General features: G+C 44.2%; 1 protein-coding gene across 1 annotated transcript; it reads right to left on the bottom strand.

The window, feature by feature from the left end:
- Positions 1-1,730: 1,730 nt before the first annotated feature.
- Positions 1,731-26,897, bottom strand: vps35 (VPS35 retromer complex component). Its single transcript, XM_005949811.3, has 18 exons — positions 26,749-26,897; positions 25,824-25,922; positions 25,310-25,406; positions 24,425-24,548; positions 23,277-23,459; positions 18,497-18,716; positions 17,567-17,650; positions 17,110-17,219; positions 16,496-16,592; positions 14,802-14,950; positions 13,008-13,215; positions 11,398-11,553; positions 9,493-9,615; positions 9,223-9,402; positions 8,051-8,290; positions 7,562-7,705; positions 2,820-3,006; positions 1,731-2,327 (listed from the first exon to the last, which is right to left on the bottom strand). The coding sequence occupies exons 1-17, from the start codon at positions 26,749-26,751 to the stop codon at positions 2,827-2,829; spliced, it is 2,397 nt and encodes a 798-aa protein (XP_005949873.1). The 5' UTR covers positions 26,752-26,897; the 3' UTR covers positions 1,731-2,327; positions 2,820-2,826.
- Positions 26,898-27,952: the final 1,055 nt, after the last annotated feature.

Genomic DNA, 27,952 nt, shown 5'->3' with positions numbered 1-27,952 from the left:
GGGCTCGCACTGAACCCCGTTTCCGTCTCTAGAGCTGGAAACTACCGTAGGCTGCCATGATTGGTATCAATAAAACGAAACGCAATCAGTAACACAGCCCTAAAAATTAAAGATGTATTTTCCTACCTGTTGGTCGCATTCAGGACAAGATTTAGTAGCCATTTTGACCTTCTTTGTTTTATTTGCCGACATCGTCCCTTCTTCCAGCGACACGCAAACAGCTTTACGGTAACTTAAATATCTGTCAGTACATGAATGCCGCAGGTCTTTATCCAGCAAACGCGGACACAGACGTGCCACAAAACCACTTCGATATCTACCTAACTAGATGACGACTCCCCATTAACGAATAGGTACACGCTTCTGTATAGGCTTCTAATAACGTAAAACCTGCGAGCATGCGCACAGCTCGCCCTTCTGTTGTAGCGTTGCGTTCAAGTTCCTTGGGGAAAAGGACAGTTGGAACATGAGCCTGAAGTTAGGTTTGCGAATGGGAGCAGAATGGAAAAGCCATGCTGAAACACCGTCTGTGTCAGGGGCTATATTCATAGTCTGGTATGTGAATGAATAAAGCTACAGTTTATCAAATTCATAACCGTTATTTATATACGACAGTTTTTTTGACAGGAAAGAGGATGAACCGTGCCACACTTCCTCAGACACACTTCAGTAGAATTTAGTCCCCGGAACTGTCGGGAATTTGACTTTAAGACACAGACTGATAACATACAGTACACCAGCTTAGCTTCACGGGTACGAAAACTGCCTAGTAATAGTAATCATAATCGAGTACTAACATGTTACAGTGTAGAGTAAGTCATGCACAGAATACATGACTACACTGTTTTTCAGGAAGTTAGTTGCTTTTCTTTCATTTTAACATGCACCACTGGGTTTTTACTTTGGTGTGGTACAAACCAGAGTAGCTGGCCAGGGAGTCACTGAGGTCATTTAGGAAAGTGTTTCTCTCCAGCCACTCTTCTAATGAAGTTACCTCAACTTTATGAAGCCCGGGGTGGGGGGAGCTTGCTACTGACAGAGAAAAGTTGTAGCTTGTCATACACAAAAGTAAATAATAAAACGAAACCGAAAAGACCCCTTTTCAGTGTTATACATAAAATTACATATTATAACCCAGTGATGGTTAGGGAAGAGTATCATTTCTTTATAATGTGAAACATACTGATGAAATTGCACTTCTTTATATTAACATATGCCAAAAGGATTAAATGTTACTTAAGATGATATGAGTGCAAAAAGTGAAAGAGCAACAGTCTCTTAATAGAAGAGCATGTTGACAAAATGCTGCTGATGTTGGAATCAAAGGACAAAACGAAGACCCCCTTGTTTAAACACACAAGGACTTCTTTAATCTCTTTTAGCATACTGGTGTTAATAAAGTCTATTTGGCCTTGGGGAAAAAGGTGTAGTGACTCCCAACCAGCAAATTCCAGGAACAACATCAGAGATCTCTGTCCAGAAGAGCACAGTCCTCCTCAAGTTCCCAGGGGCCGAGCTTGAAGGATAAAGAAAGCTCGCATGGTGAGGGGGGGTTAAATATAGATAGACTTATATGTCTATCTTAATGCAACTGTTACTGATATTATTCCATTTCAAACGTTGAATCAAAGTTTGAGCCACAACCAAATAATCCTTCAGCAACATACAACAGCACAGCAGAGTCTGATCACACTCAGGAAATACTGTGTGTAAAATAAGTAAAGTTCAAGAACTGTTAATGTCAATTTTATTTCAGAGACAATGATCATTTCTACTTAATCTGTATTTTTATTTATCTGATTTACAAGTGCATTTAAACACATATTTAAAAGCAAAAAGGTAACAGTTCAATGCCGACTCCAACAAATCAACATTGATAAGCAAGAAAGAGAAATCAATAAATGTTGTGGAAAACGACACAAAGCTTCTGCACCATTGTACACTGACAAGTCGGCCAACATACAATCCTGAGGAACTGCTGCACCTCCTTAACATGTTCATCCAAAAGGACATGGTTGTTATCAAAAAATATCATGGGGAAGAACAAAAAACAGTGTAATTAGTGAGATCCATAGAGAGTGAACTAAACACTGGCCCTTTGATGCCAAGCACACTAAAGCATGCAAACACACCACAGTTTTGACCAGGTCAATCCAGTGGTGAGAAGTCCTGACTTCAAATGAGACACTATAAGGAGCCTAAAGAGAGAATGACGAGCACGATGTGGCAAAAAGAAGAACGCTGAAGTGTGACAGCCAAAGATCGCACGGTCATCTGGTCTTCAGTTTGGTTTGGCACAATCTGTTTAAAGTTGCCACAAAGCCAACCTAAAGAACAGCAGAGTTATTGATTATTCATGTTCAGGAAACCAGGCCGTATGCAAACCCGCTGCAAGACAACTACAACTTTGAGATTTTCTGTAGTTTTTATACACTTGGCTATTACATTCGCTCTCAATATGGACAGATATCAACAACTGAAGGCATGATGACACAGTTAGCAAGTCCTCCATCAACATTAACATAGTGCAGGATACAGACAAACTGGTTAATTGTGGCCTTATAAAGGAATGGTAAATAAAAGACTTGCACACTAAAGTTACGTGCAGCATTGCTTTACACATGCAAGATGGATAGCAAGGAGGAATGATGAAGAGACATCAACAACTAAATGAAGGACCGAAAGGAGTTCTTTCAGCTCTTAATGTTTATTTCTATTCCTGGCCTTTAACACAACTTCTTTATTCTTGTGATAGTGTGCGGTCGTCTACTCTTAATATAGTGGAACATCTAAAAGGGACTTTATATTTTCCAACCTACATTAGCTTTAAAGGACCAGGCCCTCGTAGGCAGGGCCCTCAGATTCAGGGGATTCCCTCTGCAGACGAAGATGCTCCAGTGTATTGTGGAAGTGTTTGTTGATCTGCTCCGTCTCTTCACTAGCTTCCAGGTTGGGAAGGTCTTCTCTGATCTTTTGGATCAGCTGGTTTAACACCTGCACTGTCACCTGGATGGGAGGAAGAGGAGGAACAGCACAAGGGTTCCTGTTTACATTCTAATATTATTGGGTGGACAACATTCACTCGTACCAAAGTATTCATGTGCACGCTCTGTGGGTCAGCTGGAATAGATAAGAGCAACTGTTCAAATCCAAACAACAATCTGAGTTTTACACAAAGGCGACTGTAAAAAAGCGACACATTTTCAATTTGATGGCTAAGCCTCACTCCAGCTCCGACATGGATGCCAGGGTTGGTCACGGAAACAATCCCACCAAACACTAATAAAAACAGGGGCCTGGTCCGAGGAGGGAAGAGACTACACAGGGAGGAGGGCTCAAGGAGTCCTGACAACCAATCAACAGCCACTATATATATGCCATTTTTTTTAAGTGTCCATCCATCCATCCATCTTGTTCCGCTTATCTGGGGTCGGGTCGCGGGGGCAGCAGCCTAAGCAGAGAAGCCCAGAGCTCCCTCTCCCCAGCCACCTCCTCCAGCTTGTTCAGGGGAACACCAAGGCGTTCCCAGGCCAGCCGAGAGATATAATCTCTCCAGCGTGTCCTGGGTCTGCCCCGGGGCCTCCTCCTGGTGGGACATGCCCGGAACACCTCGCCCAGGAGGCGTCCATGTCAGATGCCCGAGTTACCTTAACTGGCTCTTTACATTTTTTTTTACATTTTTTTGTGACCACTGAAATTAAAGTTGGGGCTTGCTTCACATTTAAGTAAATAACTTTAAAAATAACTGCCCAGATTCAAGATGCTGTTAAGAATGTGGCAGAAGTTCATTTTCAAAATCATATACAAACCTGTGCGAACCAACCTGAGTCTAAAAAGCACATCTACACATCCTGGCTTCACAAGAAGCTCTTCCTCAGCAGACTAGCCAAAGCGCTTCAAGGTCACCTCACAAAGCACCTTTTTGAGTGTAGCACAAGGATTCAATACACTCATTAAGACAACAGGTCATTCTTCAGCACAGTGAAACATGACCATAAAGGGAAAGGGGAAAAAACGAAGGAGAGAAGTGCTCAATCACCCACAGTGCCACAAATAAGGTGGCGCGACAGGTGATGTTAGGGCTGTGCGATATGACCAAAACCTCATGTTCCGATATAAAAATTCTATCGTCCGATAACGATATAAATCACAAAAATGTAACATTTGCTGTAAATTCTGTGAATCTCGGGCAGCTCGACTTGCGTGAAGTGTTTCCAGCTGTGCGTCATGTAGCTGGAGTCGAGTGTTTTAACCGATGCATGAAACGACACATTTTTAGACATAAGTTGTAACGGCGCCGTTTTCTTTGTGAGTATTTATTACACGGCGTGCTGCGGGGAAAAGCCTGTTCTAACGTTTGAGTCTGAGCTTTATTTATTAGCACCTGGCGGCTCTTTTCTGCTTCTCATCCGTAAATACGCTGCATACTCGTTCACGTTATTCAGTTTATTTTGAAGTCTCAACAGGATCTTGAGCTTTATTGTGAAAGGTTTATGTGGAACAAGCGGACACGCGATGGTTTTACCGTCATTGTTGCCAACGACAACGCATAAAAACAGGTGCTTGTCCGTCTGTAGTGTGGTTATATTAAATATAAGAGAAAGAGAGAACTTTAAGGAATTCATACAGCCACTACAGTGACATCAGAACAATGAAAAATATTGCTGTAAACAGTTTATTTTGCGACACCATGAAACAAACGATAGACGTTTTTATATCGTTATATCGAACAGCCCTAGGTGATGTGACATCAAACTCCATGACAGGGGGTGTGTGGCCAGCATGAAAACAACTGTAGTCAGGATGTAATATTAAGTGACACAATGCCACCTAGTGGCAACAGATAATCAGCAGTAGATGACAATCATCATCCCATGCAAATAACATTTCAGTTGGTGGACTTGTAGTAAGTAGGTAATTTCCATCACCACCTAGTCGGCAAAGGTAGTATATTCAGTGGGTAAATAACAACACCAATCAACATCCCAGACCAGATAGCGGCTCACCCACACCACGCCCAAGCCGTAGTTCAACTTGACAACGGCATGCTTGGACATGCAACAGGGCGCACAAGCCCTCCTACTGCTGTTTGCAGCTTTGTAAGACAATAGAGAATCAGGTCTATAAGCTTCTGGATAATTACACTGTTTTAGTAATGTTGATTATTAAAATCTACGGTTGTTGTGCACAGAGCGAACATTATTAAACCATATCATTGCCCAAACATTTATAGACCTAACCAATGTTCCCTGTAATGTTTCACGTGTCTGAGCGAACACACGAACTGAGCGTCCCTTGGACCACTGTGAGCAACAGCAGACGTGTGCACTGTGGTCACGCCAGCATCCAATCCATCCAAGTTACATGTTTATTAAAATAATCTAATTACAGCATTTACATTTATGTTAGACTACTTTAAATTAACTGCTTTAGCCCACTTACAACGAAAATGTTAAAAAATCTAGTCATTGACCTGTGCAGCATGTTAACACTATTGGAAGGAAAAATAACTTGAACTCCAATTTTGAAAACAACTTTTTTTTAATTAATTTTTTTTTATAAAGCTCTGACTTGTATTCTGAGTCTGTGGTCTGGGAGAGAGTCGGTAACTCTGTCTGCAAAATATAGTAAATAATGACCAGTGTTGGGCAATTAATTATATAGTTACTTCTTCAAAAAAGTAACTCAGTTAAGTTTTGCAGCAGTTTACCTAAAATGCAGCCAAGGTGTTTTTTAAATAAACATTTCAAACTGTTTACAGAACAATCAGCTGTTCTGCATCAAATCTGATGCCACACAAATTATTTGTGCCGCTCCAAAAAATAATTTGTGTCCACTATGAGATGAAGGAGAACAACAGCCTGATACCTGCAGGCCTGACAGCAGCAGATGTGTCACTGCTGTAACACCTGTAACACCCAGCAGTCGCCTCATTGTTCTGACACACACAACAACACTACTGACTACACTACACACTGACTACACACTGACTACACACTAACTGCACACTAACTGCACACTAACTGCACACTAACTGCACACTGACTACACACTAACTGCACACTGACTGCACACTGACTACACACTAACTGCACACTGACTGCACACTGACTACACACTGACTACACACTAACTGCACACTGACTGCACACTGACTACACACTGACTGCACACCGACTACACACTAACTGCACACCGACTGCACACTAACTGCACACTAACTACACACCACCTGCACACCGACTGCACACTAACTGCACACCGACTGCACACTAACTGCACACCGACTACACACTAACTGCACACTGACTACACACTAACTGCACACTGACTACACACCACCTGCACACTGACTACACACCACCTGCACACTGACTACACACCACCTGCACACCGACTGCACACTAACTACACACCGACTGCACACCAACTGCACACTAAGTGCACACTAAGTGCACACTGACTACACACTAACTGCACACTAAGTGCACACTGACTACACACTAACTGCACACCGACTGCACACTGACTGCACACTAACTGCACACCACCTGCACACTAACTGCACACCGACTACACACCGACTGCACACCGACTGCACACCGACTGCACACTAACTGCACACTGACTGCACACTGACTGCACACTAACTACACACCACCTGCACACCGACTACACACTAACTGCACACTGACTGCACACTAACTGCACACTGACTGCACACTGACTACACACTAACTACACACTAACTACACAAGATTTGTGCTAAACGTTGCAAATCTCTCACATCTCAAACACGCCGTCACTCCTAAAACTTCCTCCGTCCTAAACAACTAAATGCCATGTTGCCATATCATTTTTTTGATTGGTCCACATGGTAAATTTTCCACCAATAGGAAAGGGTGTTGTTTTTGCTCACAGGCTTTCGAGCGTTTTCCTTATAAAACGCAGTTTTCCCCGTTTCTTCCTGCAGTAAATATAAACAACGACAGTATTCAGGAAGAAAACCAAACACTGCAGATATTTTATCATAACTCTGGTTTTACGTGGCCGATCAACACAATTTAAAAACTGGTATAAAGTCCACACTTTGTCCGTCAGTTGTTCCGTCTGTCCTGCTCACGTCTCCAATGGTTGTACAAGTTGTCATTAACGTGGCTTCACTCCACATCAGCCGCTTTGCTAAAACACCGGTGTCGCACATAAGGACGCTGTCAGAGCCTGTCGACGTTGATTAGCTGTGTATGCGAATGTGAATCGCACCATTGGCTGGACTATGGGATACGGTGGCATCGTTCTGATCCCATACAGGAGCAGCCAGCCACTCACTGACTAAACTGTTAAAGTATTAATTTTAATTTCAATTCAGGTTAGATTTTTTTTTGTGCGCAACGCAGATGTTCTGTGCGCAGAGATGCGCCAGCAGTGCTTAGCGGGAACATTGGACCTAACTGTTAATCAACATTTTAACTTGAGTGGTTGGTTTGAGGCAAATGAAGAAATTATTCTCTCTGGCAAAATGACCAGTTACTGGTTAGCACAAACAATTTTTTTGTCTTACCGCATCGTTTTCCCTCTCATAGAAGCAGACGTATCTGTTGAGGATTTCAATGAAAAGCTGAACTTGCAGTGATGGATCCATGCACTGGTTGGCAATCTTCAAGGCTTTCTTTAGACACTCCATCACCCGCTTACCATCACGGATCTAAATGTGTAAAATGAGCAGGGAGCATTTAGAGATGTGCAAAAAGACTAAAGTGCACAATAGCATTAACAGCATTATATAGTGTGTTAAAGCGCACTGTGTCCCGTAAAACTGAACTTGCTGATCCTTCCATCCATTTGATTCCATAACTAATCTTTTGGGGTTTAATACAGTGACTGTTTAGCCTTCTTCCTCCTCTAGAACAAAGTCCTACACGACACACTGATGATTCCATTTAAATGTCATTTTTTAGAACGTCACTCATCTGCATGCACATGATTTTACTACAACCATCTTCAACAACTTTATGTTAGTGTGTGGGGAAAAAGCCTAATTCCAACACACCTCTTCACCATTTTTGTCAGTGCTGCGACCTGACCAGAAGAGATGGGCACAGATGCTGACAGCTCTGCACTGGTCAGGCTTCTTCAGCAGCTTGGACGCAGCCAGTGCACACTGAGTCCTCAGGGGCTCGTGGTTTTCCTCGCTGAAGCATCGCATTCGCTCAAAAGTGCCAATAATCAAGGTGATGGCTGCCAGCTGAGCTTTGGAGTCACTGATCTCATCCTCATAGAGAGAGAATGCCTAATATGGACAAAGTATGGAGAACCAAGAGAAGAGATGAAAAGGTTGAGGGGATGGAACAACACCACCCAATGACAGAAAGAGGACTGTAGCGGTCTAATGGTTTTAAATTACAACAAAATAAAGTTATGTTTTTGGTTATACACTCAAAAGTTTTAGAGCACCCCAATTTTTCCAATTATTTATTGAAGTTCAAGTCGTTCAAGTTCAGTGAATAGCTTCAAATGGTACAAGAGTAAGTGGTGAACCGCCAGAGGTTAAAAAAAAGGTAAGGTTAGCCAAAACTGAAAAATTCAGCACATTTGAGAATTATCCAAAAGGCCTTTTCCAGGGAACAGAACATGGGTTCAACATTTAAAACTATTCTGCAGCAATTTCAAAGTCGGTGAGTACAGTTTCCTTCACCATCAAAGGCACTCAGGACAGAACAGCATTCTGCAGGCCCATGCAATAGCCTCTGGTATATGACTAGCTGGTCAGGGGTTCATCCTACAGCAAGATAATGACCCAAAACATAAGTCACAGTCTCCAGACTTAAACCGCATCAAGCTGTTTGGGATGAACTGGACAGAAGAGTGAAAGCAAAGCAACTAGCAGTGTTTCATTTATGGGAACTTCTGCAACAGATATGGGAAGAACTTCTGAACAATATTTGATTTATATTGTAGAAAGAGTGCCACGGGTGTTTTCAGACACCAAAGGTGGCTACTTTGGGTCAAAGGGTTAGAATACATTTTGGTCTCTAAATTGATTCAATGATTTCTTTTTTTCAGTCCAACCGCTTTCATTTCAGAGTGCAATGAGACATTAAACTGCAGAATTTTCAATAAAAAACTGGAAAAACTCAGGTATCCAAAACTCTGACCGGTAGTGTGCACACATGTATGTATATAAACTATTTAAAGGCATGACAGTATTATTAAACATTCTACCTGTGACATGAACTCATACGCTACAGTCTCGTGGTTTTCAAAGCCAATCTCCCCTGCAGCCAGCGCCCCCTGCAGGAAGAGTCGAAGAGGCAGCTCGGCGAGCTCAGCCTTAATGAGTGCACTGATTGTCTGGTGGGCAAAAGAAAAAATCTTCTGGCACTTCTTTTCCCATTTGTCATCCTAAGAGGAAAAGAAATTGGTATGATTTCATAACAGGACATAAAAGAAAATGCATTATGTGCTTTGTGATGAAAAATAACATTTGCTCACGGTGGAGGAGTTTTCCTTGTATCGAAAGGCTAGCTGGTAGGCAGCAAACACAAGGGGAGGCAATGTGTAACGAATCCTTTGGTTTCCACCAGCTCCAAAGTGTTTGCGTGCTGTATTAAGAATCTGAAGCAAACAAGAACAAAGTTAAGTGAAAACCACTGGTCTCAGCAAAAACACTCACAGAAGTACAAACTGCTGGAATTTTCCCAAGAACTAGATAAGGTGGGGACAAAGGAAACACTGCTGCATTATTCTCAGAATCTCTAGCAGCAACTTAAAGGACACCACCTGCAGGACTCTTTCTAATGCATAATGTGCACAATTAAGACTCTTCGGGTTCATCTCAAATGCTTGAAAAGAAGACAACTGGACTTCTACAACTTCAGATACATTTCCACGAGGCTTCTTTAATTCTGAAAACAAAAGGTGGAGTGAAGAAGAAGAAGAATCCTTTATTGTCATTATGTCTTCACACACATAACAACATTACATTCACATATACACACAATCAAGAATAGAAACAACAGGTAAGATATTATGTGGAGATCCAGGAAGATGACGTCCACACTGCCTGGACCTCCACCAACGCACAATGACCTCCTCGGTGTTGCTGGTGTTCGGGTGTTGGATCTCCTCTCTACAGTGAGTCTCATCATTGTTCCAATATCAGACCCAAACAATATCAAACAAAACTTAAATACTTCAACATAAAACTAGTAAAACAAAAATAAATACAGCTTCACGACTGTGTTAGTGAACAGTTTTGAGCAAATACAGTGAATAACGTCGGGCTGAGCACACCGCTCTGTGGCAACCAGTGCATCCAGCTCCTCATTCTCACCACTGGAGTAAGGGCGACGTAGCCGCTGAGGCAAGTGCACCCGGTTAATTTAAACCTTGGATTGGTTCCTGAGGGTTTTTGATCCACTATTAATCATGCGAGTCATCACATGAGCCAAAAAACATTCCTAGGTCATCACTGCGTGTTAAGGGTGAAACCGGTGTAGGACACTGTCACCCCACCATCAGTGGAGCTATTGAGGTCACCTGAAGTGGCTGGAAGGATGTCAGACTGCACAGTAAGTGGCTGATACTTCGTGTCATAGGCTACGCCTCTATTCAATGAAGATGGTTCACAGTGGACACAGATGATCTAATTTTAGCAAACCACCTGTCTTCTTGGTCCAAAATGTGACATTGGTATCCTGAGTGACCTTTAGATGTAGAGATACACGTGAGTGTGCAGCTGATTTCATTTAGGTCCAGTTGGGATAACCACATATCTAAGATGGTTTTTTGTTTGTTTTTTTAAACACACATGACTCTTCCTCTTCTTTCCTTTCTGCTTCAGAAGACAGATTTCTGCCTGACGTTGCAGGATCCTGATGACTCCACGCTCGTCTTCCAGAGCAGGGCTCGCAAAATCGCTTGCCCCACGTCCCGGAGCTAGCAATATCTCCGGTCGGGTGGCCAAAATCTATCTCAGCCCCGCCCATCGGTTATCATATTGCCCGACGGGCGGGGCGATTTTGCGAGCCCTGCAGAGGGTCTGGTAAGTCAAAGCGTAGGCTTCTGGGAGTCTGTGTCGGCTTCCGGTAAACTTCAATGTTGAGGCTTACAGCCTCCTTAACGAGCAAAGCACAGTCCAGGAATGGTAACCCTGATATCCTCCCTGGTAAATCAGTGAATGTCACCCGCATACCTCAACCTGTGGCTCAGTGCCGTCCCTCTCAGCCCCTTCCTCCATGATAAGCTTAGCTACAGTGGGGGGGACAGAGGAGCCCATGGCACGTTGTTGGCCTTGCCTGTACAAATGTCCAGTTGCCTTGTTTTCAAGTACTCAAGACTACCACAACCTTGATGACTGAGAACGTAGAAAGACACAATGTTAACGCAAACACCTACAAGATACTGCTGATCAGGATCTTCAGAATGGAGCAGATGGATGAAACGACCCACAAGGCTCTGCTCCTCAGCAAAGTCCTCTGGGTCTGGATCTTCAGTTGGTTGGTCTGGCTGGTCCTGTATCAGTGTGGACACCAAGTTCAAGATGGCGTCCACCTAGAGGAACAAAGGGTACAACATTAAACCCATACTATTTACAAACTGTGTAACCAGGTTAGATGTCTGCACAAAAACCTTAAAGAATACTTTAACATGAAACGACTAAAACAAAAATGAAAAAACAGCGACTTTTATACAGATTTCTCACTAATCTAAGCAAATATGACAAGTTGTATCACAAAGTACAGATGATACTGCAGCCATACATAACCAGCGTGCATTCAGCAAGAGACTGTGGCTGTGGTCAAACAGCCTACATAAGTTTTCTGTTAACATCACTTTTTCATCTGTCGGTGAGGGCTTCTCTACGTCGACTGTAGTTTGGGGTTTTTGTTAACTTTTACAAGCCTATTTGCAAGGTTGTTGGGAAACTATATAAATGTGTCTACAAAAAGTTGCTTCTGTTCATCTGGACGCAGCGTTTTGTAGGAGAAACGTTTCGTCATCATCAGGTGACGTCTTCAGTCTCAGCTGACTGCAGGTTTCAATCTTATAAACAGGACATTTGCATAATGACTGAAACCAGCCCACTGAAGGAACAATGGGCTGGGAGGTCAGTTCCTTCATCATAATTATGCAAATTCTCATGACCACTGACCAAAGGCCATGAGTCCCATTCACAGAGAGCTGGGGAATGGCTGCAATCACAGCATGTAAGATGGTGACAGATGTACCCTTAGGCCCCTCCTCCATTCAGAGATGGTCTTTCCCTTTTCACGTAAATGGCCTCCTTGACTCCGCCCTCAAACCAGCGTTCCTCCCTGTCCAGGATGTTACATCCTCATCATTGAAAGAGTGTCCACTGGTCTGTAGGTGTGAATAGCCTGCAGGTGGCTCTTCTGTGTTGTAGCCAGAGGTTGTTTGGTTTCCCCGACGTATAAATCCTGGCACTCCTCCTGCACTGAACACCGTACACTCTGTTTGTGTCGGGGGACCCGATCCTTGGGGTGGACCAGTTTTTGGTGCAGTGTGTTTTGACCGGGTGTGTTCTGTCTCCATCTTACATGCTGTGATTGCAGCCATTCCCCAGCTCTCTGTGAGTGGGACTCATGGCCATCGATCAATGGTCATGAGAATTTGCATAATTATGATGAAGGAACTGCCCTCCCAGCCCATTGTTCCTTCAGTGGGCTGGTTTCAGTCATTATGCAAATGTCCTGTTTATAAGATTGAAACCTGCAGTCAGCTGAGACTGAAGACGTCACCTGATGATGATGAAATGTTTCTCCCACAAAACGCTGCGTCCAGATGAACAGAAGCAACTTTGGGAGATTTACGTTCCTGGATGATTGAGATGCATCAAGATGATATTTAAATGTGTAAAAAAATAATTACAAAAACTGTATCTATGAAAACCACACATCCTTTCTTATGTAAAATGTTGCTAGCGGGGTGTTTTGTCTGATGCTCTGTCAGTTTAAATACAAATCTACAGCTGTTAGATTAATAACCTGCTCTTGTGCCACAATGGTGGTGTTGTAGTCCAATGTGTTGCTCAGCACATAGCAACTCATGTTCTTGCGGGACTCATAGTCGAAGTATTCAAAGAGTGGTGGGAAGTGTTTGAGCTGCAGGACCATCAGCACATTGTTGTAGGTATCCACCGGGATCTTCAACAGCCTGGTAAGTTCCTTTGACACCGCACTGCTGGTTGCTATGCTAGAGGAGGGAGAAGAAAGGAGACTGAAAATGTTTTTCCCGGCAGGATTAAAAGAAGCCGACTCAGGTTTACAGTTCCAAGGGACAAAAAAACCCTCATACCTTCAGGGGGGATCAGTATGGGCTCAAAGATCAAGTTTGTGGAAATTATTAAAGTTGAGAAACTGAGTGAGGACACACATAAAAGTAAGCATATGCTTAGAGATGTTTCTGCTGACATGCTGTGTTTGTTCTTCTCCAAACATCTTTGCTCTCATCTGTCTAAAGGACTTTGTTCAGTTGCAACTTTGCAAAATGAACTCACACTGTCAAACTCTTTTTAGAGAGAAGACATTTTGTTTGGAAAATGGCAACATTTCCAAATCAGGCATACTTGTAACCTCTGTTTTGCACTTTGACCTTTAACATGCTTACTGAGGCCTCCAGAGTCAGGGAGGCTCTTGGGTCGATTTTGTGGGACAACATGCTCTTGGACGGGGCTGTCTTGGATGTTTTCCATTTGTGAATAATCTTTCTCACTGCACAGAGTTCAGATTGATTGGAAATGGTCTTCTAGCCTGACCCAGATTAAAGAGCTGCTTCCCTCAGATCACTGCTGATGTTGTTCCTGCTTTGCAACACCAGTGTTGCAGTTGTTTCTCAAGAAAGCAATGTATTACTCATTACTTGTTATTCTTCAAAGTAATCCAGTACTTTGCCTAATTACAGTAACTGTTACATTGCTTTTGACTCTAGGCTGCAGTCCCACATCAACACAAATCTATACTAATGAGGACACATTTGATCTTTCTCCTAGATTTCAGCTATTTAACACAAAGCAAAGTTGAAAACCGACCAAAGGGCCAAACAAATTGGTGATTCTACATTAGAAACACGAACAGGTAGGAATGCAGCCTGACGCTACCTGCTGAAGGGTCTGCTGGTCTGCGGTCGGCACAACATTAAAAAAATCACGTCGACTTCTTTGCAAGCTTAGTGTTAGCATGCCACATATGTAATGTGATTATTGTAACATGGTACTTCAGTGTGTTAACACACAGCTGACTCACTACTGACACACCTACAAACAACCAGAGGGGTCACATTTAACTGATGATCAGTCAGCCAAGCACCATTTTTAATTCAGTTTTATTTAAAAATGACAAATCACAACAAAAGTTGCCTCAGGGCGCTTTCTATTGTAAGGTAAAAATCTTAAAAGAATACAGTGCATGTGATAATCAGCACCTGGCGGCTACTTAATGCCCATGGAAGCAGGAAGCCTGGACTGTACCGCTTCACTGACTTACCATCTTGTTAAATAAATAATGACACTGTATAATATGTCATGTGCTTTTGTGCATCTGACGGTGTATTTGCCAAATGTTAAGATGATTATTATGTCCTGAGATGTAAAACCTTTCATCTGCACAACCCATGAAAGCAACCAAGTTTCTAGTTTCCTCAATAATACTAATAACACATCTCAATATGCAAATTTATGTCATAAGAATGAATGCATTCTGCAGCTTTTATTAAACACAGCTCTATGACTTCATGACATCACACGGCTCACTCAGGAGTTCATCAGGGGGCCAGAGACTTACTGTTCCAGGTTGAGCTTGTTGAAGATCTCCACCGTACTCTCCAGGACTGTGTCTACATAATCTACACGTTCAGGGTAGCATTTCATGGCCAAATTGATGAGAGAGACCTGAAGCGATACAATATCCTCTGATGGCATGTCCTGGCGAGACTGAAAGAGTAGACAACAGAAGGGAGCAGTAGTCCCGCTGTTAGTTACACTTACTCTAGTACTCTACCTAGTTTGAGAGGCTCCGCCTTTGACTCTGTTGTCCTGTAACAAATAAATTATGATTGCTAGTTTGCTAAGATCCTAATATGATATACCATCTCTGTTAGACTTTAAATGTGGCTCCATAATAATATTATGTGCATTTAATGTGCTCACACTCGTATGGTTAAGGATAGCTCTCTCCCAAAAACCTTTTGCATTCAATAAAGTAACTCTGTCATCTACTTTGGTCAAACTAGGGCAAATACAATGTTTTGTCTATATTGTGATACACTCTAGATATATCATGACAGGTCTTGCGCCCCAGCTCCCCCGGTACCGCGGGTGAGTTGCAGCTTAAGCGTCCGTGAAGTCAGGTTTTTTATGTCAATATCAGCATGTGTGGTATCCACTGAACCTCCAAATCTCAGCTAAAAGCTCATATAAACCATTTCTACGACCAGCAAACACAGCGAAAACAACAAACAATGAAAACATCTGTTACATACTTTTGTAAAATGTGCCTAAACAAACATGGAAACCATGAACTCACTCGACTTCACATAACCAAGCCAATGGCACATTGTCTGAAAGCAGAGATCTTCCTACACTGCAAGTGTCGAACACCACAAATATACTGCATGTTAAACAGTAACATGCAATCAGACTCACATGTGCTGTTTTCCCCGTTTCTCTGGTGGACAGCTGTTGTAGTTCGTATCACAGCCGCTGGTTTATTTAAGCTTTTCTTTGGTGTGTGGGGAGATGTTCACACGCGCAGTTTAAAACACTCGTAATTTTGCAGGTGATGACTTTTCAGCTGGCGGAATACATTTGTGGTACTGCTACCTTTTGTAGCAACAGTTTTATGTCATATTTTGTAAATTCCTGCATTTTGTTCGACATCCTCCTTGGAAATCCAAATGACAGCAAGTCTGCAACTCCCACTATCGCCATATTTTTCCCTATCTGATAGTATATAAACACTCTCGCTCAGCGCAATGTGCCAAAAATGTGCCGCAGAAAATTTTCTGATTGGGTTTGTGTGTGTGTGTGTGTGTGTGTGTGGGGGGGGGGGGTAAATGATGCATTCTGTGCGTGTGGGAGAAAACCAAAAACTTGCAGTGAATTACGTGCAGACAGCTTAATATTTCCTCGGCAACCTATACTCGATGGTTATGATAAAGGCATTTTAATCATCATACGTGGAAAAACTCGCGACACATCAAGTATATATTGCCTACCCCTATGTAAAGTGTAAAGTAAAGTAAAGTAAAGTGTAAAGTGTGTTCCTCTGCATTTAACCCATTCACCCAGTGAAGCAGTGGGCAGCCACCAGTGCAGTGCCCGGGGAGCAGTGTGTAGGGACGGTACCTTGCTCAGGGGTACCTCAGGGTAGCCGTTCAGTGGAGTCGAACCCCCGACCTTCCGATCATGGGGCCACCACTCTACCTACTGAGCTATCCCTGCCCTATGTCAAACCTTGTTGAATTTAAGGAAACGTACCTGAATTACAGTGGCCACCTGCTGAGAGAAGATGTCAAACAGTTTGATTTCAGCAGGGATCCCTGGGCCATCTTCTCGATGAGCAAACAGAGCAAGTCTGAAACACAAATCAGAAGCTGGCTTAAAAACATCTCCATAAACAGTAAGTCCTTGAGCTCAGCTGTGCATCAGGGTTTTAAAAGGTTTGTACTGTTCACTGCTGAACAAGCATTATTATGAGCAAATCATCATTAGTTTAAAAAGGAAGAACAAAATGCTGGAAACCTCATGTTGCAGTTAAAGGTTTAAGCTTGGGGACCAGAGTAAATAAACATGCTTATGGAGCAGCACAGTGGTGAAGGTTAGCACTGGCTAGAAGCTTCTGGTTAGCTCCCTGTGCCAATTTCCTCCGACAACCTAACAAGACATAAGTGTTGGGTTGAATGAGAACTCTAAATTGACTATGATTAAGATACAAATATTTAAATACAAACTAATGTTGTTAAAATGTATAGAATAAAGTGATATATGTGGCTAACTTTAACTGGTACTGTCAGTCAACCAGTCTCAAAAAGCACAAAATTGCAGTTTGCTCACTGGGTAGCTCTGCTACACTCCAGCAAATAAAACCATACCTGTCAATGAGGGCGATGATGATGTTCTTGACATTTACGTGTTGATGTAGCTCAGCACAGGAACGCAGGAAAGGATTCAGTGTTTGAAGGTGGAACTCGTCTGGGAAAACCTTCGGAGACGAGATTATGTTAGCTGAGGCCTGAATGACTGTGACTGCACGTCATATATTTGAAACAACCAGGATGACTGAAATAAAGGCCATTTGAATTTTTCAAATAATGTTGGGTTATTGGGGAACACGGCGGGTGGAACAAATCTGCTTACATGTGACCAATCCCCCATTTGTTTTCCTTTAACATGGTACAGTGTTTGTTTGTTTTTACTAACAGTGCATGATTTCTGGTCATCCCTACTATTCCCTAAAGCCAGTGTTATAAACTAAGGTAAAAACAGCAAGTAAAGTCTGGTCTACTGGATTAGTTGTAAATGAGACTCGAGAATTTTCACATAAGGTACCTGAATGATGCATTCCATAAGATATTCCTGAGCCAGTGAATCCCTGCAGTTCACAACCTGCTCCAGGACTCCAGGAAGAACAATCTGTGGAGAGAAAAAGGCACAAGAAAAATGGTTTGACTGAACAAATTATCATAAATACAACAACAGTATGTATGCAAGTATGTACGGCATAAATACATGTCAAATGCAGCAAACACGACGCTGAAACATTACAATTCAATGTCAAAAGAATCATCAATGCTCAAGGATACGACATTGTGCTGTACTTGTTTCTGGAGTATCATTACTTCCAAAGTGCTATCCTGCTTTGTGAAAACTCAAAGTGAGGAGTGGGGTTACATCCAAAAGCATCCTGGAATGGATAAAAGGATAATACGGGACGACCACTTTGACACTAAGCACAGACGTCCAGCATAGTTTAATCAGATGTGCATAATAACACTGAATCTTTGTATTGCTTTTGGGCCACACATGTGTTAGCCTCCTCTACCACCCCCCACAGTGGTGATGCTATCGCTCACAGGAGGCCGATAGGACGATCACTCACTGGAGCACATAACTCCGCCCTAATGTGTGTGTCAAACCATTACCACACAATAAAGCCATAACAGTGGCCATAGTTGATTTTGGTGAAAATAAAGCAATGTGTAGTCATATATTATATCACATCTCTGGGACTTCCAGTACATGCAGAAAAGACACAGGAAGTCAGGTAATGTCAACATAACGTTACTTGAGTTGATAACAACCCTATCACTATAACATAAGTAAACACAGATAATCAAACATCACTCGCACATTTCTGAAAGTCGTGATCAGTGTTGAACACACCAGAGAACCAGCAGCTCTCCTCTTTCTAAGATGACAGCAACAAATCGATTTCTGTGCTGAGACCAGTCCCCACTGCACAGATCAGCAAAAACACACCTGTTTGTATTTCTCCACATTGACACCCTCCAGTTGGCTGAGCCGAACTAGATTGGTGCCCACCAGAATCCTCAGTTCTTGTCGCTCCTTTTCTCTCTTCTCTCGGTCTCGGCTGTGACCCTGATGCTGCATTCGAACCCACAACTTGTTCATCTCCGCAAAGTTTAGAAGGACAAAGTCGATGGAGTCATTGATGTCACCGGTCATCTCCTCTGTTCCCCTGTGGAGTAAAAGCTGCAGTTTAACAAGAGGGATGCAGAAGATTGCAGGACTAGAGTTGTCCTTCCCCTCTGGTGATTTCTAAATTTCCAGTATCAACTATTAAAACACCAATATAACACCATGAACAGTGACGCATTTTTTAATCCAAACAGTGGACTTAATAATTTATTATATGAAAAATCCTGCTTAATATCCCTGAATAGAAAAGTCCAGTTCACAGATCACATCTACATTACATCACCTAAATGTTAATAAATTCTATTTAGTCTCTTTCATCTTTGTACTCATACCCAAATATTAAGAAAAGATCACGTGTGTTCTTTGGGGATTTGTGTTGGCATGTGGGGCTGCAGCCTTAGTCCCACACGCCTCGTAATGATTGGTCTTTACTAGAGATGGCACGATACCACTTTATGTCCAACACCGATATCATAAATTTGGATATCAGCCGATACCGATATGAATCCGATAGTTTTTTAATCAATAAAACTGATTTTCTAATATCTTGCTGCATTTTGTATAAGTTTACACTCAAGTTTAAATAAACAACAACACTAAAGCTATTCTGTTATACCTGTATGCAAAAAATACACTGCACCCAAAATATTTCATAGTTCAGCAAAACTGATCAATCTAATAAACTTAAACCTGCTCCATCCTCCCTATTCTGGTGTTTTAAAGAGTACTTAGCAGAAATATTAAGCAACCTGACTAATAGGGTTGCAAACTCCCAGCAAAAAAAAAAAAAAATGGGGACCCACCCTCTTCCTCGTGATGCTTAATCGATGTAATCAACTTTAATTTGATGCAGTGTGGAAAAAAAATGCACAGAAATAAATAATTTTTCAAGAAATATTAAATAGATTCAACATCTTTCTTCAACAGAACTGCAGACTGCACAGATGGAAAAAGTACTATAGCTTACTAGGGTGTATTAGACTTAATAGTTACTATATACAGTAATGGACTTCTATTCATTTTGCATCAAATTAAAACTTTGGGTGTCAGATAATTATTTATTAAAAGCTCGACATTTTAAATGAGAATAAGAAAGAAAAGTATGTCTTTGTGCCCCTTTTCCCTGTTCATGCCCTATCGGCCCCCCTGGCTAAACTTTGCTAGATCCGCCCCTGCACAGTTACAGCCGTCAGCTGTAGAAAAAGATCCTGGTGTAGAAAGTAATATTAAATACAGTCTAACAACAGCTGATCAAGCTTAAACGTGCTGCTGTTGTTCAGCCGCTGGTTTCCTCTTTCTGGTGCAAAGTGGACCAAAAACAAAGAAGAGAGACGATCAGCTGATCATTGATCAGTTTCATGATTGAAGTAGCAGCAAGAGGAGGCAGTCGCTCCATATATCGCTTGTTAAGCTTAACGTGGGAATGCTTTACAAAGATTCGGGGATGAACTTACACACTTGCTTTACTTCTCTGTGGGATCACCTCCTCGGAGATGAAATGCTGGTTTGGTAGCGAGGCTACAAACACACACAGCTACTCTATCACGTGACCACACTGCTCCGACGTGCTACGGTTATGAGCCGAGTTACGGCGTGTCGCAAGTTTTCTGAGGTGCTTTTTTGATATTTAATGGATCGGGTTACATTTTTTATTTCTCTCCGATATCCGATCCAGTAATTTAGGTCAGTAAACAGAGTAACCTGAAAGCAATGTAAAAAGCAGCATAACAAATGTCTTTCTCCAGGGAGAAATTAAGTAATGTAATGCATTACTTTTAAGAAAGGCGTTCTGTGTAATAATGTTTTTTACTTTACTTTTTTGGAGTAATGACCTGATCACAACAAGAGGGGAAACCCCTCCAACACCCATAAACATCTGGCCACTCAGCATGTAAATAATTTGCATGAATGTCTTTCATATGCTGCTTAGGATGGTGGTGACTCTCAAAGTGATACCGATAATAGAATCAGAATCACCAAATTCTTATCAATTCCCATCCCTGCTTACAATAATGACCACAGTGTAAGCATGTATACGTGTCTCTATGTACCCTATGGGGCAATCTGAATGAAGGAACATCATCACACATACAGCGATAATTAACATCTATATGTTTTAAAAAGCCATTATTATAAAGTACCTTTGATCTTCAGAGTCATCTTCCTCCTGTGAGTCTGACGTTACCTTCTCTGTTCGGTTCACTTGTCATGATCATTATGTCACTTATACATAACCCCAACTACTAGAAATTTCTTCACCACTAAATATGGAATAAAGATTCTGAAAAAGCGTTGCAGGCCTGGTTAAAATAACTTCACAGATCTATCATGACTTCTAATAAGAAGTGCCTTATAACATTACCAATGTATTAAACAGCTGGGGTACCCAACAAAATACTAGCATTAAAAAAATACAGCAGACATACAAAGATGTGGCCCCTTCCTGATTTCCTACTTGTTTTTATACGTTTGTCATTCTTAAATGTTTCAAATTATCAAACAAATGTTAATATTAGAGAAAGATAACCTACAAGGCCCTGTGTGAAGGTTGCAAACTTTCTGCAGACTCAATCGCTATAGACCTCCAAAATTCAAATGGCCTTCAGACTGGCTCAAGAACAGTGCATAGAGAGCTTCATGTAATGGGTTTCTATGCCCAAGCCTTACATCACTATGCAAAGCATCAGATGCAGGGGATTAATGTGTGTGTGTGTGGGGGGGGGGGGGGGGGGGGGGGGGGGGGGGGGGGGGGGGGGGGGGGGGGGGGGGGGGGGGGGGGGGGGGGGGGGGGGGGGGGGGGGGGGGGGGGGGGGGGGGGGGGGGGGGGGGGGGTGGGGGGGGGGGGGGGGGGGGGGGGGGGGGGGGGGGGGGGGGGGGGGGGGGGGGGGGGGGGGGGGGGGGGGGGGGGGGGGGGGGGGGGGGGGGGGGGGGGGGGGGGGGGGGGGGGGGGGGGGGGGGGGGGGGGGGGGCGGGGGGGGGGGGGGGGGGGGGGGGGGGGGGGGGGGGGGGGGGGGGGGGGGGGGGGGGTGGGGGGGGGGGGGGGGGGGGGGGGGGGGGGGGGGGGGGGGGGGGGGGGGGGGGGGGGGGGGGGGGGGGGGGGGGGGGGGGGGGGGGGGGGGGGGGGGGGGGGGGGGGGGGGGGGGGGGGGGGGGGGGGGGGGGGGGGGGGGGGGGGGGGGGGGGGGGGGGGGGGGGGGGGGGGGGGGGGGGGGGGGGGGGGGGGGGGGGGGGGGGGGGGGGGGGGGGGGGGGGGGGGGGGGGGGGGGGGGGGGGGGGGGGGGGGGGGGGGGGGGGGGGGGGGGGGGGGGGGGGGGGGGGGGGGGGGGGGGGGGGGGGGGGGGGGGGGGGGGGGGGGGGGGGGGGGGGGGGGGGGGGGGGGGGGGGGGGGGGGGGGGGGGGGGGGGGGGGGGGGGGGGGGGGGGGGGGGGGGGGGGGGGGGGAGGGGGGGGGGGGGGGGGGGGGGGGGGGGGGGGGGGGGGGGGGGGGGGGGGGGGGGGGGGGGGGGGGGGGGGGGGGGGGGGGGGGGGGGGGGGGGGGGGGGGGGGGGGGGGGGGGGGGGGGGGGGGGGGGGGGGGGGGGGTGGGGGGGGGGGGGGGGGGGGGGGGGGGGGGGGGGGGGGGGGGGGGGGGGGGGGGGGGGGGGGGGGGGGGGGGGGGGGGGGGGGGGGGGGGGGGGGGGGGTGAAATTCAGGAGCTGGGCCTGGCCCCTTAGTTCTAGTGAATGGTTCTTAGTTCTTACTCCTTCAGTATACCAAGACATTTTATACTCCCAACTTGTGGGGCGATCGTGGCTCAAGAGTTGGGAGTTCGCCTTGTAATCGGAAGGTTGCCGGTTCGAGCCCCGGCTTGGACAGTCTCGGTCGTTGTGTCCTTGGGCAAGACACTTCACCCGTTGCCTACTGGTGGTGGTCAGAGGGCCCGGTGGCGCCAGTGTCCGGCAGCCTCGCCTCTGTCAGTGCGCCCCAGGGTGGCTGTGGCTACAATGTAGCTTGCCATCTCCAGTGTGTGAATGTGTGTGTGAATGGGTGGATGACTGGTTGTGTAAAGCGCTTTGGGGTCCTTAGGGACTAGTAAAGCGCTGTACAAATACATTTACCATTTACTTTGTGGGAACAGTTGGCCCCTTCCTGTTCCAACATGACTGCACACCAGTGCAAAAAGCAAGGTCCATAAAGACATGGAGGAGCAAATATGGTGCATAAGAATTTGACTGCCCTGCACAGAGTCCTGACCTTAACCTGATAGATTGTCTTTGGGATGAGTTCAAGACTGTGAACCAGGCCTTATTCGTGTCTGACCTCACAAATGCCATTCTGTAAGAATGGTTAAAAAGTCCATAGAACACTCCTAAATTTTGTGGAAAGCCTTCCAAGAATAGTCAAAGCTTTTATATACAGCTGCAAACTCTATGGATTAAGAATGGGATGTCATTGAAGTTCATATGAATGTAAAGGCAGACAAGCAAATAGTATAGTGTAGCAAAGAGATTGCAACATCGGTTGCAAACACTCCTTTGTAATTGAAATGTTGGAAAGGAAAAAAACCCACAACTACTGTGATAGTCGTGGGTGCACACAGAGGGGAAAAGCTCAGCTTACTTACTCTGACTGCTCTCCATCATCTGGTAGTATGTTGCGAGTACACTGCAACAAGTAATTTCTGAGGAAGAGGCCCCTGAGTGGGTGCTGGACACCACGGCACATTTCAACAAGGTCCTTCAGAATGTCCTTGCGAGACTGCGGGAAGGACCGAACATATACCACACCCACTGTAATTAGCAGATAACTGGGGAGACGAGAGGAAACAAAAGACTTCATTAGACAGACGTCTCCACAACTTCAGAGAATAAAGTTAGTATAAACAGACAACAGTCTCACAAGGTCACAAATGTGGATTCATCACATTTCACCTACACCAATGCGACTACTCACAAATGTGTAAAAGTAACTTTTGCACATTTACTGGCGACCACAACTGCTAAGCCTCACTCTCCTAGTAGAGACACTTATGTTATCAATTTGCAATTTCTATGTCGCCTTGTTCAAGTTATCACGTTCACAAGATTTTGAGAGGATTTTCATGAAACTTAATTCTGACCACGAGGTCAAAATCACCAGGAATGAAACTCGTCCGAGACTCACAGCAGAGTCAACTATGGTATCAATGTGAAGCTCCTACGTGACCTCATTCTCCAGTTATCGCATTCACAAACTTAGATGTTCGCGCTGTCCGCCCACGCACCTACTCACCTGCCATGCTGACAACAACAGTCCCATCAGCCTCTTACGGCTGAGGGGTAAAAATCCACACATCACAACCAGAATCCATATTAACATTCCATCAACAGATCGAAATATTTAATTCTGAAACACTGCCTCTGCATCCAAATGTCTAAATATTTGGACACAGATACACAAGGACCAGCCCACATTTGCTTGTGTATGGTCTGAGCTATATCCACAAATGCAGGTAGAAACCTGGGACAGGGGCCTAGAGTTGAAATAATATCACCATAATAAAATAGCCCTAGGAGGAAAATATCAGTTCAAACAAAAAGCAGATAACATGGAGACATTGGCCTTACTGATGCAAATTTGCAACCTTTTCAGACCAAACACATGTTTTTCAGCACTTCATTTGTATGGCTGAAATGTTAATGTCGCCTCTCTACTGGGTAAAAGGAAGACAGCGCTGAACAGACGCCACTAATGCTCCACATTTGACAGAAGTTCAGGTTGGTTGATACTCACAGTCTGGGGATGATGTTGCCCGCATACTGGACCAGCTCATACAGATCTGCCACCTTACGCCCCTTGGCAAACTCGTCGGTCAGATAAACCTCTAAGTAGTGGAGTTCATCAGAGATGGCCATATCTGCAGACAGTGTTAGGGACCAATGCACACACGCCACAAATCATACACATTCAACAATACAGTTCCTTGCAGCATGTTTATAATGTAGTGGCTTCAATTTCAATCTGCACACAGTGTGTTCAGGCGCAATACTGTCAGGCCACCTAAGCATCAAGTGTTCTTTCAATTTTACATTACGGCTCTATAAGCCTACAGTTTACACTCCAACAAATCCTCAAAGGAAGCATCAGTAGAACTAAAAACGGGGATGAATTAAATGAGTGCAGTAGTTCTGCCTTTTTTCCAACAGTTGTTCAACTAAGACCATTTTGGATGAGATCTCCAATGGCAACCTGAGTGTTTGACTTTAGAAGGCAGCCAGCTCTGCACTTTCAAACATCAGTTTGCACTGCCTTCATTCAGCTCTCATTTATTAAACAAGATATTGTTGTAATGCAAGCATACTGTCCACGCTGTTTCAACTTCTGGCCCAGTGTCTGAAGTTTTCTCCCCAAATCAATGTGACCATGCAGTAAAATACTAGGCAGCGCTTATTCTCCTTGTCCTTTTCAAGTGAATATCTCCCGCCTGCTTGCTGCTTCAATTGCCTTCAAATATGATTAACATTAACATGAAGGCAAATGAATGACAATATGACAACCCCACCTCAAACATCATAAAGTTATAAACTGTGACATGTAACGACTGGCTAGTAGCATCTGTTATACAGTCAGCCTGTTTAGATGAGACATAAATGTCTAATCAGCACATGTAAAGGATACAGAGCTCGTAGTAGCTCTTTGGAGAAAGCATGGAGGTCCTTAGTTCACCCAACATGTTGGAGGCATGCTTCAAGGCGTCCATCAACTTGTTTTTGTCCTGCAGGCCACAAATATATTACATATCACATCCAAAACACATGCGTGATTCAAGAAACACTTCATGTATAACACGCTGAACAGCCTGAACGGACCTTGAATTCATCTTTGAGACATCATTATGAAAAGGAAAAGGGGATTAACTGATGGAAAATGCCCCTCATTTACTTACATCAATAAAATTTAGTTCATCCTTTTCCCCCATAGTGTAAGAAATATGATTACTTCACAGTCTCTTTAAATATCATGACAGAATTTTGAGGTTATATTAGCCATCTCTGTTGATTATCCATATTATTGTAGTATTCCTTTTAATCAAAAAGACCATAAAAGTCCAGGAGTATCCTTAGGAAGAACCAGTGGTTTAAAAAGCACATCACAATCAAGATGATAGTCCTATAAACTGAAATGCTCCTACCAGGCATCGCTTCATCTGGAACGACTGGACCTTGACAGCTTGCACAGCTTCATCCAGAAGCTTCTCCTGTTCATCCTGGGGTGACTGCTGTGTTGCTGGCTGCAACAGAGGATGGAAATACAAGTTATAGCACTCCTTGATTGATCTAGCAGGATTTTCTTCATGCAACACAGCATAAAAAGCAAGAACTCAGGTTTGACTTGTCTGATGGTCTATAACGCCAGAAAAGAGAAAGGAAAAAACGGAGCAGTCTGAGGAGTTCAGCAGACTCCCGAGTTGTTGTTTCCATGTCTAAATCCAAAACACATCGAGTCAGATTTGTTTGCATGTTTGAAGTCACGACGGCTGTATCTACTAATGAGGTTTAATGGCAGGATCGTCCGTGAATTGAAGAAAAAAGTTTTACAGAAACGACTGAATGTCCACCAGACCAAACGAAGCTGCTACAGGTGTTTGAGCTCGCCTGCACAATCTCACACGACATGCTTCCGTCTGTATGTTCCGTGTTCGGTTACTCTAGGTCGGAGGCAACATTTAGATGCTTACATTAAAATATGACACAGCAAAGCGAAAGACGACGCTAACAAAAACCTAACTGTACAGTCTTATTTAATTTGCGTCAGAAATTTTGATGTGTACCGCAGCCTTTGTTTGCAAATATCATACTGTATATAGGAGCACAATGAGTGTTTCAAAGACAAACAAATGTTGCATCTAGTTGCTCGATAGCTTCAGTCGGCTGCTAGTTAGCTTAGCTAGCTGCTGTCAAACGCCGAGCTAGGCCAAAGGACCATTCACGCAGCTGACTTTAGATCAAATCACGTTACACAGTCAAAATGAGTTTTTCCAGCGGTCAAAACTTCACACAGGCAAATTTCGGAATGCACAACGTTGCACTAAAGTCGGTATTCGGTAAAGTGCTTACCATGGTTATGGGACGTGTTTCAGCTCAGTCGGGAAGGCTGGCCTGTCATGTGACCCACAAGAACGGGCTGACGGTCTGCACTCAGTTAGCGTCACGTCAGATCACAGGCGTGGCCGTTTCTCCACCACTCTCTCTACGTCTCGGGCTTGGGGCTACATTAAGGAAAATATATTATTGATCATTTCGAGAAAAGAGGTTGAAATGTGGAGATTACAGTTGTTGTTTCAAGAAAAATACCACGCCTCCCATGCCCTCTACAAAATGCCTTGCGTAAACGAGTTAGTTAAACAAATTGATCAGTCTTCTTACCACCGTGTCTTGTGATATAACATACATCCTCTTTCGTTATTATTTCAACACTATGAAAACACCTCAGTATACATAAAACTGTATTATGGAGAGTTGGGACAGTTGCTAGTGGCAACACTGAAGACCAAGTTGAGATTCTTCTGCGACTCTTCAGGAAGACCACATCACAAGTTCAACATACAGTTTTTGAAAGACAGCAAGCAAGCAAAAAAGTTCAACTGTGAAGTCAGGAACAGATTTGAGGTGCTGGGGGATCTGGTCGAAAAGACAATAGAGAAGCCCTGGACAGAAATACAGAAGACCTGGAAGGCCGTTTACACCAAAGTCCTGGGGAAGAAGAAGAGGGAGCAGAAAGATGGGATGACAAAAGAGACATGGGAGAAGATAGAGAAAAGAAAGGAGGTGAAGCAAAAAATTAACAGATGTCAAGTGAACCGAGAAGTGAAGAAGAGCGCCAGATGGGACAAAAGACAATTTGTGCACAGTATGACAAAAGAGGCAGAAACAGCAGCCAAGCAGAACAACATGAGGTGAGTGTATGAGATCACCCAGACCTTGTCAGGAAAAAGTTTCAACTCAAGTAAGCCAGTCAAGGACAAGAATGGGAAAACAATCACAAGTGACAAGAAACAAAGAAGAAGATGGGTTCAGTGTTCCATGTGTAATGGTAACTTTATTGTCCCCAGTGGGAAATTTGCAGTATGTCCATAAGCCCTGAGGAAACAACCTAAATTTATCATCAAAAAAGTGCAGTGTGTAATGGCAACAACCCTTATGGTTTAGAGTTATTAACCATGATAATAGCACTAGGTACAATAGACAATCTATGTCTCTTTGTATTCACTGCAGGCACTTTATACCGACAACCTGATGGAAGCAGTTGAAAATCATTAAA

This window comes from Haplochromis burtoni, unplaced genomic scaffold (genome assembly GCF_018398535.1).
Source record: "Haplochromis burtoni strain Fernald_Lab_line unplaced genomic scaffold, NCSU_Asbu1 Contig_710, whole genome shotgun sequence".
NCBI classification, from domain to species: domain Eukaryota; kingdom Metazoa; phylum Chordata; class Actinopteri; order Cichliformes; family Cichlidae; genus Haplochromis; species Haplochromis burtoni.
This window is presented reverse-complemented; position numbering and strand designations above follow the sequence as displayed.